The following is an 11,835-nucleotide window of genomic DNA, read 5'->3' on the forward strand; positions in this document are numbered from 1 at the left end:
TGCTCTAAAAGGGATCACAGTAGGAGGTCCTGGATAGAGTGGAAGAAAAATGTGGAACAAAACTAAGTGATAAAAAGAATAAAATAAAATAAAAAAGACCAGGCTTACCAGTCATATAAAGACTGGTTGAATTCCTGAGATTACGGCTCTTAGACATCCTTCAAAGGCAGGAAGTAAACACAACCCCCATGACTCAACTCTCAGCCAATTGATAGACAGGCCTATAAGGTGAACAGTAATACTAAGATGGTATGCACTCATTAGAATGATCAACCATATGAGATCCAGAGGGCAGCATTTGCCCAGGGATAGAGCACGGAAGGCAGAAGGGGATGGGAAGGAAGGATGAAGGGGAGTAGGCATGGGGAGGAAATGGAAAGAATGCTGCTGCACTGTGAGGACTGTAGTGAATATTACAAAAAAGAATGTGTATGGATCGTTGAATAGAAAACTAATTTACTCTGTAGACTTTCACCCAAACCATAATAAAAAAGAAAAAATATTAAATAGATGCCTCATGCTCTAATTCCAACTGGCTCTGGTCATAAAGCTAACACACACAGGACATTCCAAATACTTCACATATATATCACCTTATCCAATCTAGCGTAGTGCCTATGACACTTGACTGCTAACCAGAAGGCTGGTGGTTCAAACCCACCAGCCACTCCTCGGAAGGAAGGTTGGCCAATCTACTTCTGTAGTGGTACCGCTTTGGAAACCCAAGGAGGGGTCGCTACGAGTCGAGTACAACTCGATGGCACATAACAACAACAACAACATCCAATCTGACAACAACCCTACGGAGTAGGTACTGTTAGCCTTATTTTCCAGTGGAGGGAATTGAGGTATGGAGAAGTTCAGCCAAGATTTGAACCCAGGCACCATGAGCCCAGAATGTGAGCTCCTAATTTCATCCAATTGCTAACCCCTTCACTATGGCAGAGCCAGGGTTCTGAGCTTAGATTCAGAGTATCAAGGGAGTTGGGGAGATGGGATAAGATAGGGGAATATTTACGAAGTAAATTCAAAAGGTCAGGATTAAGGAAATTAGTATGTTGACTATCTCATGGCTCCACAAATGATATCTGAATTCCTTCCCATTTCTCCTGGTCCTAGTATGCATTCACATACATATCAATACCAGAATAAGATTTGTAGGGAATTGGATTATGTTCATAAAAGTCCTGAGGGTAAAAAGGTAAAATGAAATTCTGGGGAGAATTTTAAAACTACTTTTTTAAAATAGAATAAAATATTTTATGTTCATTATAACCCGTTTACCATTTTTCTCTGTCAAAATGCACTCTGGTTTGAAGACAAAAGATGAAACACACACACACTATTACTCTGTTATTAAGATCACTCCTGACTTTAAAAGGCCTCATTTATTCTAGAAACATTCAAAAGCCTGAGAGTTCACTACTGTGTACCTGTGCTTATTAGCACAATTTCAGGCAGGATAATTATCTGATCCCACCTGACATGCTGGAGGCTTTACTCACTTCCTACACTTCATGGGGGCAATCACTCAAAAGAATCTAATTTAGTTGAAGGCTACTAGAGAAGGGAGGAGCACACACCATCAGTGGCCCACTATTTGGGCAAACTGTGGGCAGAGGCCTAGAGGGTAAGGAGAAAATTCAAATGCACACTTACCTTTCGTAACCTTAGAGCAAGAACAATGGATCTTGTGCATAGAATAAGAGATGCCAAGCAAATCACAATAACAAATGCATCAAACACCAGGACATACTGGGTGTTTTTCTGAACTGAGGAACAAAACAGAATTCAAATGTTAAATGCACCTTAATCAAGAATAATTCCCAAATAAGGAAAAGCAATGCAAATGATAAATGTTTTCTCTATTGTTAAAACAAAATAAGAATCAGAAACAAATCAGACTGCATTCATGCAGAAGTCCATAAATAAGGCAAAACACTCATTGGTGTGAAGAGTTGTACATTTAAAAGCATATGAACTGTTAATATACTAAAACTTATTTATTTATAACTATTTATTACAGAAGAGAATTCAATAGAAGATGGTCCATTTGGGCTCCATTCAAAAGAGGCAAAATTGCTGAAGTCCTCCAAGTTTCTTTCACATAAAAGGCACAGACATCAGGTTTGCCATTAGTGAGAGAACAAACAACTTAGACCACCACCACTCAGATTCCCTATTTCTGCTTCTCCAGAAGCTGTGCCCTTTCCCAGAAAAGAGTACACATTCAGGAAGCTGTCTTAGCAACTGGAGATAATAACTTCTTGAAATGAAAGTAAGGAGAAGAATGACAATAGGATTTTTGTTTTGGAATACACAGCAGCAAGGAGAATGTACTGGAAGGAACTTAGCTTTTCTCAGACTTCATGGTCAGAAGAATCCCAACCCCGGCTCTCCCCCACCTGGCCCCCTGCCCACCTCTGCAGCTGTATTACCTGCTACCCTCTGATCCCCCCCACACACACACACAGTAGCCGCACTGGTCTGCCATGTCCCCTGCTCATACCGGGCTCTTTTGCCTCAGGGACTTTGCACATGCTGATCCCTCTGCCCAGAACAGCGCCTCTCCTCTAAATATGTCCAGATTATTCCTTTTCAGTTTCAGGATTCAGATTCCCCTTCCTCAGAACAGAATTCCCAAAATTCCCATCTCTATTAGCCTCCTCCTACAGTTTTTCATAGCACTCTCTATGATTATACACACCCATAGCTCCTCTCATTCACCTTTTCTTGGTGGACACCGAACCTGTAATCACATGTTCAAAGGTACACAGCATGGAGCACAGAGACAGGATGAAAACTGTAAATGACTTGGTCTCTGAAGGGCCACAGCCTGGGTCTACATCTTGGCTCTGCACACAGAAGCTGTGGAGCTTTGGAGAAGTTCCTTAACCCCTGTGCCTCAGTTTTCTCATCTCCAAAATGGGCAGAATAAAAAATTATCTACATTACAGAGCTGCTGTTAAGATTAAACAAGCATATATACGAAAAACACTTGGAATGGCCCAGGCACATAATAGAGCAAACACTTATAAATCCATTGCCATAGGGTTTTTGATGGCTGAGTTTTCAGTAGACCTCCAGGGCTTTCTTCCAAGGTGCCCCTGGAAGGGCTTGAGCCTCAAAACTTCCAGTTAGCACCCCAGTGCTTAACCATTTTATCATTTAATATCCATCTTCCTCACTAAATGAGTAGCTCAATGAGGCAAAGATCATGTGTATTTTATTCAATGCTATAGCACCTGTGCTTGATATAATGCTTTAGTATGTTTACAAGTAAAAGAATCAAGTAGAAGGTGAGAAGACCATTGAGTAATCTAAGTTAGAACTTGCAAAGCCCTGAGCTTTCAGGCAGAGGGAAAGGAGAACACACAGATCATGAGAAAGTCACAACCTGATCTCCAATTAGACATAAAGAATAAAGAAGAAGGACTAGTCAAGAATGACGCCTGGCTTTCTGTCTTTGGTAAACTGAGTTCAGTGTGGACATTCATTATGAGAGGCAGATGTGGGAACTGTAGGCCTTCAGTGGAAGCTGAAGCCCAAGTGTGGACATGGCCACTCAGAGACCATAGAGAGGAAAGCAACAAGGAAGGATTTTGGGGGCAGCAATGCTTCCGAATTAGAAAGATGATCTCGGAAACTAGCCAGAGAAGGAGGAGATAGGCTTGAGACCTGCAACCTTCAGAGGACAGTCTCAATAGCGGAGAACTCACCAGCAATATCTGCTATACAAAAGGCATCTAAGAGAAAGACCAGAGCGAAAAGGAATTTAATAAGAGCAAAGGTATGCATGGCATTGAAAGTCTGTCTGAGAGCAAACCAGCTCATTCAGTGGGTTATGAGCACAGTCAGTGAGTAAATGTAATCCACTGAACAAACTGTGTAACCTTGCTAAGCTTCAGATTCCTCAGCTACAAAATGGGGAGAACAAAACCTGCTTTATAGGCTGTTATGAGAATGGAATGAAACAATTGATGTAAAGTGCTTATTAGCAGAGTACCCAGTACACATTGTTACATTTACTTTTTATTGTTAAGAAAATATGCATTACCCCAAGATACCATCTAATGGGGAGGTAGGAAAACAACTCAACCAGAACTAATCCTTTATTTCTGTGTACGTGTGTGCGTGCGTGTGTGCGCGCGCGCGTGTGTGTGTGTGTGTCTCGGGAGGGGCAGGGGGAAGTGAAGGTGGTGGTTCATGGAATGGGGCATAAGGAATAGGGGCTTTTCTTATGAAGATGGAACCGAAATATGAAATGCAGGGACAGCTTCTGGTACCTTCCATTCTAAGCTAAATTAGGAAGGAATTCTCTAAGGTTGTTTATATTGGGCATTACGGTACAGATGAGAAAAGAAAACTGAAGCCCAGACCTAAAAGCATAAGGCGTTTCTTCTAACAGGAGATCTACTGTAGTATTCTGTCTTTCTTTTACTTATTGATAGGATTACTTCGGTGTGCTAGAAAGTATTTTATGAACTTTGTAATTGCTTTCTTACGCTGTTGAAACCATTTTGCTGCAAAAGACCATTTCTTAAATCTGGCCTTGTAAAAGACTGTTGTTGTTGTTTGCCATCGAGTCAGCCCCGACTCATAGCGACCCCTCCTTGGGTTTCCGAGGCAGTATCACTATGGAAGTAGGATTGCCCAACCTTCCTTCCGAGGAGTGGCGGGTGGGTTTGAACCGCCAGCCTTCTGGTGAGCAGTCAAGTGCCTTAGGCACTATGCTATCAGAGCTCCTTGTAAAAGACTAGTCCTTATCAATCTGGACTAGAAATTCTAGAGCATTTCTGCACGCTACCCAGTCCTTCCGCCTGGAGAATGCCTACACATACACCAGCCCACCTGTGTGATTCAAACCCAGGGCTTCTCAAAGTTACCTAAACTTACCAAAGTTCTTTTCCTTGTAACACCTGCTGACATCACCCATCAATGGGGAATCTTACCCTCCAACACCTCCCTGACTCCCAAGTCCCCAAATTTCTATATTTATGAAATCAAGTTAAAGTGAAAGTTAGTGGCACACCTGGACACTAGTAACAGGAGTTACACACAGCAACATGAAGTTTGCTCTTGAAAAATGGCCATTACCTCATATTTCACCTTGAGATAACATGAGTAATGGTAAGAATGGGAGAAAACTCTAGGGTTAAGTGTATGAATATGTATAAACTTCAGAATTTCTTGGAAATAGCTAAAGTTTCTTACCAGATGTTTTCCTTCCCCAACTTCCCACTTCCCCCATTTCAGCTCCCCCAAAAGTCAGGCTACTCAATCATCATAGCTTCATACACAGAAAAATAAAACCCATTTTCCTAAGTTGGTTTCTAAATTTCAGCTTTTCAATGCTTCCCCATCATATCACTTTATTTTACATCTGTAATCACCTAGCGATAGAATCCAATTTCTTAGGCTGCAGTTCTCTGAAGCGTATAAAAGACTATGGGGCCTGGGACGCTTGTGTTTCTCCTCACTAGCCACAGGAGGGAGCCAGAGTTCCTCTCTTCAGAGTATCCATCGTGTCGATTCTGATTCTTAGAAACCCTAGGAGCCTTGTGGGGAAAAGGAAACAGTGTTCTAACATGACTGACCGACTAACTCATTCAGTCACTTTGATCTTTATAACGACTATTCCAAACCACATTTCTTACGTGCCTGAGTGTCTCTGAACATAAAGCACATTCTGTGTACTACAGTGTCATTACAACCAAACCACAAGTTCAAGAACTAAACTATGCTTGCCTCATTTCTGTACCAGTTTTTGCCACAGAAAATGGCTACAACTTGTGCTTGGAAAAATATGCTTGTGTATGTGTGGGTATGTGCATGTATGTGTGTGTGTGTGTGTGTGTGTATATGTATGTGTGTGGGGGGTTTGTATGTGAGAGACAGAGGCTGGGGCAGAGACTGACAGACTGCGTGCTGCTGGGAACGGCAACCACTTTTTCACAGCTGCTTACTGTGTGTTCTGAACAGAGTTTAAGTCACTTAATAAAACTACTGAAACCAAACGTCAAAATCATCAGAACGTATCATGCAACTTAAAAGTAACAGATCACACAGATTTTTTAAAAATCTAAAATAATTAGAAAGTACATGTATTTTACATTTTATTTTGTCCTAACCATCTGACTAAAGGCAAATGCAGCTAGAACCTGTAAATTAAAAAACAATTGACCTCCATCATTAACATCATCAAGATCCCTTACTGAGTGAACAGATGCCGTTTTCATGTTTGGATTAAGAAGTACTTTCAAGGATGATTGAGTAAATGACTAAGGATTTGTACAGGCTGCCTTCTCAGCTCTGACCTGATCCCTCTCCACTGTCTAAGGTTCAGATCAAAGCCTCCAAGAATCATTTCTAGAATTTATTTCCCACTCTACCCCAGTCAATATTAATATCTGCTTTCTATACCCTCCCTCATATCTTGTTGCACTTCCACCACATATTCCTATCGACTACCCATTAGAGACTTTATAATATGTCAATCTCCCTAGGGAAATTTCTGTTGCCAGAATGGCTAGAAATGAATAAGCATCAACCCTTGTTCACAGGGCTTTACTTTACATACTAACTCATTTAATACTCAGCACCCTGGAAGGGGAGCTCTGGTGGCACAATGGTTAAGTGCTGGGCTGCTAACTGAAAGGTCAGCGATTCAAACCCACCAGCTGCTCAATGGGAGAAAAGACCTAGTTAGTGGGCTGCTCCTGTGAAGATTACAGCTTTGAAAACTCTTTGGGGCTATAGAGTCTGACTCACTATGAGTCGGCAGAATCTGTTCAAAGGCACCCCACAACAACAACTCTAGAAGGCAAATGCTATTGTTACTCTGATTTTGCAGAGAAAGATACTGAGACATAGAGAAGGTGGGTAGCTTGTCCAAGATCACAGGCATGGTCAACTCTGCCAGGATCTGAACCCAGGCAATCTGGCTTCAGAGTCTGTGCTCCTAACCACTGACCCACGCTGTCTCCCATAAGAGGTGTAAAATAAACATCTGCTGAACTGAACAAAAAATCAAGCTTTGAAATGTGCTTTATAGAATCTAGTACTCAAAATAAGGCTTTCTGGAGCCCTTTCCTCCTATTACCACTCAAACCATTTTAAACACACAAAATCCTAATATAAAATGTTAAAAATTATCCATAACCCATAATAGGCAATCCTATAGTTTACTTACTAGATCCAGATATGTTTAAGACTTTACATTCTTCGATGTTGGCATCACTGTCAAAATATATTTTGATTTTGCCACTGTGAGCTTTATTGTCATAGGTAATCTGGAGACACAAAAGCACAGAGATTACAACCCAACAGAAAGTTTAGCTTGTTAAATCAGTTGTGCTTTAAAAAATAAAAAAGTAAAAGCGTCTAAACAGCTTGCTAATCCAAAGAGAATTAGGCTGATAAAAATGGCTTCATCATATAATTTCTTCACAACTTTCTATTATTAAAGAAAAATACATAGTCCAAAGTATGAACATAGGAAGTTCTGCTAGATCTATGACTTCACAATTCTGGTTCAGAGAAATCCTAGAGCAAAACAACCAGCCACTCCCAGGACCAAAGACTAGAATTTGTCAATTTTGACAAGAGAACACAATGGTCTCATTCATAATACTGAATGCAATTGGAAAGCATTTGCTTCCATTTAGGACTTCGGAGGGACTTCGGGTGTGAAACTCTAGGTTTTCACTAGTCTGGAAATCTATTGTTTCTTTGTTTATCAGAAAACAAAGATTGCTCCAAAGATGCAGATTGAACTTTAAGATTTCCAAATGGCCCCAAATCTTCCACATTGCTTGTCTATCATGTAAAATTTGTAAGCATTATATGCCAAGTGGTTTTGAGGATGACCACATTATGAAATCCAAAAAATTCACAGGCAGAGAGCCAGCTTAGAGAACCGAATGTATAGGTGCTGTGTGGTCAAACCTACCTGCACCTAAGTGTCTTTGAACACAAAGCACATTCTGTGTACTCCAATAATATCCTTAGCACCAAACTTGAAGTTCAAGAGTTTAACCATGAAGGCCTCATTTCTAAAACTGCAAAGTATGAGTAGAACTCCACTAACCTTGGACACTTCATATTTCTAATTCCCCAAAGAGAAGAACTAAAATACTTCTCTCAAGCCTTTAAAGCAGAAAACAGAAACCAAAAACTGTAAAACTATTGCCATCAAGTTAAGCCCAACACATGGCAACCCCATATTTTAGAGTAGAACTGTTCCATAGGGTTTTCTTGGCTTTATGGAAGCAGATTCTCAGGTCTTTCTTCTTTGGTGCTACAGTTAGTAGTCAAGTAAAAACCGTTTACACAACCCAGGAACCATCTTAAAAGCAAATAGAAGTAAAAAGAAAAAAGAAAGCCAATTCTGAAAATCCACATTGTTTACCGTGCCCCACAAAGTCCTCAGTGATCTCGCCCTTGCCAACCTCACTCTTCCATGAACCCCTCCTTGTCCATCCAGATCCTTCCTGTGCTGCTCTTGCGCAGTCCACAGCAATTTATCACGCTTGTCTCTGCTGAGGTTATTCTTCCTTACCACTCTATCACCATCTGTAACTACTTTCATTTCTCTATGTACTTTTTTTTTTTTTCCCCCTGGGTATCTCCTTCACTAAGCTATAAACTTCCAGAGGTCCACTGTTTCTCTGTCATTGTTGTTAGTTACCTTAGTTACCTGAGTCAGCTCTGACTCATTGTAGCTTTATGTATAACAGAAGGAAATACTGCCTGGTCCTATACCATCTTTGCTTTGGCTGTTTCTGCCACCAGGTTTGAAAACATTTGCTACTTCTTTGTATAAAACGTGCCTTTGAAGATGGGAAAGACATTTTTGATACTTAAAACAGGAGATTTTTTTTAATATGTGAGGAGAGTAGGAGGTCAAAGCCAGTTTCAAAAGCTCCTCTTTTCAACTCAGAAATCTAGTTTTAAACAACTGCAAAGAGCTCACTTTGTTTTCAGAAGTTAATGATCTCTGGATCATCAGGGCTTATAATGTGTCATTAAAATGATTTTAACAGTGACTGCATGTAATACATCTACAGGCTGATAAACTTTACACTCTGGATCTACAAAAGGCAAAGAGAAAGATAATAAAAAGTGGCTTAGTAAAACAAAGACTTTTACCCTATTTTGAAAAATGTAACAGTCTGGTAACTCGCGGGAACGAATCGTCTGTAGGTCAATGCCTTTGAGGTAAAAGGAGATGTCAACTTGTAAGAGTCTGGAAAAACAAAAAGTATCAGGAGGTATTGAAAGGTCATAGTCTACCACATTACTCCCTTCTCGCTTGGGATATGAGACTTCAAGGTAAGACTTACCTATAAAATTCCAGCCTGAAGAATGATGAGTTCTTCCAGTCCTGAGGGTTCTCGGTGAGGAACTGAAGGCCTAAGTGAATACAATCTGTGGCAATGAAAGAAGAAGTAGAGATTGTTTCAGGCAAGAATCAGATACCAACACTAGTTGGCAAAAGCTCAGGAGAGGGTGTTTCGGTAAGATGGCAGATTAGGCAAAAAGAATGCACAGACCCTCTTCAACAAAGAAAAGGGGAACCAGTTAACACAGATACAGAAGATAATCCTGAACCTCTGAGCCTTAAAGAGAAGGATATAGAAGTGGACTAAACTCCAACTAGCAGAAGAATTTGCATGAAAACACCAAAAAAGGAGACACACGGAGCCGCAGTCTGCCAATGATCCTGACGGCACAGACAGCTTGGATATTGCCAAGTGGTGGTAGGACCTAAGAATTAACCTAAAAATCAGCCTTGCTAGCCAGGGACTGCATGGAGGACTGCTCTGTGGCTGGCGAATAAAAGAGGAAGCAGAGAAGAAAGTGGGCTGAGCTGTGGAATTTTGCCTGTCCGGGGGGTGCAGCCATTTTGAATGCTTACAAGCAGTCTGACCATTTTGGATATTTAAAGCCACAGCATTCTCCCAGATTCTAGGGACTTAAGAACAGTCTCCACTTGCTAGGAACCGCAAGGACATTCTGGATGCAGACGACTGGAAAGGTGCAATATTCCCCTTGTTACTCTTATATCCCACACCCTCTTGATGAATGGAGGTAGGGCCATCCCTCACTCCCACTCAACTTCTTAGCCAGCAGGAATTCCAACCCAGTCTGTGTGCTCAGACAGAACCTGGGTGGCCTGCCCTGCCCTGCCCCAATTTTTTTTTTTTCTTTTTTCTGTTTTTTAGTTTGTTTTTGTCTGTTTTAAAACTACTATTATTATTATTACTTTTGTCCTTTTTATTATTTTTCTTTATTCTTCCACTCCCAGATTCTAGTCTTCAGCTTTTTTTCTTTTCTCTGTACCTGGCTGAATTTTTCTTTTTTTTTCTTTCTTGTGGTTAACGCTGTTCCTTGCTTTTCTTTTTGCATGGTTCCCATTTTTCTTCTTCATTATTCTCCATCTCTAGGAGCTCTGGTGGCGTAGTGCCCAAGGCATTTGATTGCTAACGAGAAGGCTGGCATTCAAACGCACGAGCCAATCCTTGGAAGGAAGGTTGGGCAATCTACTTTGATAGTGATACTGCCTCAGAAACCCAAAAAGGGGTCGGTATGAGTCAGTCTGACTGGACAGCAATGGGTTTGGCTTTGGCTACCTTTTTTCTCTTATTGCCCTCTACCCAGATATTGCATTTTTTCCCCTTTTTTTGTTTTTATGGTTACTGTTCCTGTGTGATTACACAGCCCACTTGCTTTTACTTTTTTGATGGTTATTCAATTGTTACTTTTGTCTCACTGAGTGGAAGACAGCAACAGTCCCCATACAACAAAACTACACCCACACCTCCTGTAGCTTCACTTACTGAGTGAAAGCCACCACTTCCTTCTCTACCAAAAGGCCCATGATAAACAACCACCAAGAAGAGCCTGACTCACCCTTGGCTGTTCTCCACAAACAGTTAACAGAGATCTAAATACAACACCACCACGATGTCTCAGAGACAACAGACCATCACAGTCCACACAAAGAGGCAAGATAAAGTGATAGAAACAACAGAGCAGGACAAAGACCCAGAACACATCCCTGACAAAGAAGCAGCATTGGAACTCTCTGATAAGGAATTCAAAAGAATTATATTTAGGTATCTTCAAAGGATTGAGCGACAGACCAAGAAAAACACAAACAAAACTCTAGAAGAATTTTGGAAGAAAATACAAGAACAAAATGACAAAATAAATGAAAAATTAGAAATGATTCATATCTACAGATAGAGTCCAGAAGATTGATACTAAATTGTCAGAAATAGATAACACATTGGAAGGGTAAAGGAGTATAACTAAGGCAATGGAAGACAGAATTAATGAGATTGAAGACAAATATCTGGATACTTCTTTGGAAAGTAATCGTTCAGAAAAAAAGATCAAAACAAAATAAAGAAAGCCTAACATTCATGTGGGAAACCATCAAAAGGAATAACCTATGTGTCATTGGAATTCTAGAACAGGAAGAGAAAATAAAACAACTGAGAAAATTATCCAAGATTTGTTGGAGGAGAACTTCCCTGATATGACGAGAGATGAAAATATATCTGAATGGATAGTCCAGAAAGTCCAACGAACCCCAAACAGGATAGACCCCAAAAGAAAATCACCAAGACATATCACCATCACACTCATCAAAACCAAAGACAAAGAAAGAATCCTGAAAGCAGCACGAGAAAAACAAAAAGTTACTTACAAAGGACAACCAGTAAGAATTAAGCTCTATTTCTCAGCAGAAACCATGCAAGTGAGAAGGCAATGGGATGGTATATATAAAACCCTGAAAGAGAAAAATTTTCAACCAAGAATTATATA

General features: G+C 40.5%; 1 protein-coding gene across 1 annotated transcript in view; it reads right to left on the minus strand.

Moving 5' to 3' along the window:
- Positions 1 to 11,835, minus strand: part of MCOLN2 (mucolipin TRP cation channel 2) — a 103,503-nt gene that overhangs the window by 28,968 nt on the left and 62,700 nt on the right. Inside the window, exons 5-8 of the mRNA XM_042781691.1 lie at positions 9,345 to 9,429; positions 9,151 to 9,247; positions 7,193 to 7,292; positions 1,660 to 1,772 (exon numbers count right to left, since the gene is read on the minus strand). Coding sequence (XP_042637625.1) covers positions 1,660 to 1,772; positions 7,193 to 7,292; positions 9,151 to 9,247; positions 9,345 to 9,429 — 395 coding nt within the window. The remainder of the gene's footprint in view (positions 1 to 1,659; positions 1,773 to 7,192; positions 7,293 to 9,150; positions 9,248 to 9,344; positions 9,430 to 11,835) is intronic.

This window comes from Orycteropus afer, unplaced genomic scaffold (assembly GCF_000298275.1).
Source record: "Orycteropus afer afer isolate SDZICR_OR568_19922 unplaced genomic scaffold, OryAfe1.0 scaffold00152, whole genome shotgun sequence".
Classification (NCBI taxonomy): Eukaryota; Metazoa; Chordata; class Mammalia; order Tubulidentata; family Orycteropodidae; genus Orycteropus; species Orycteropus afer.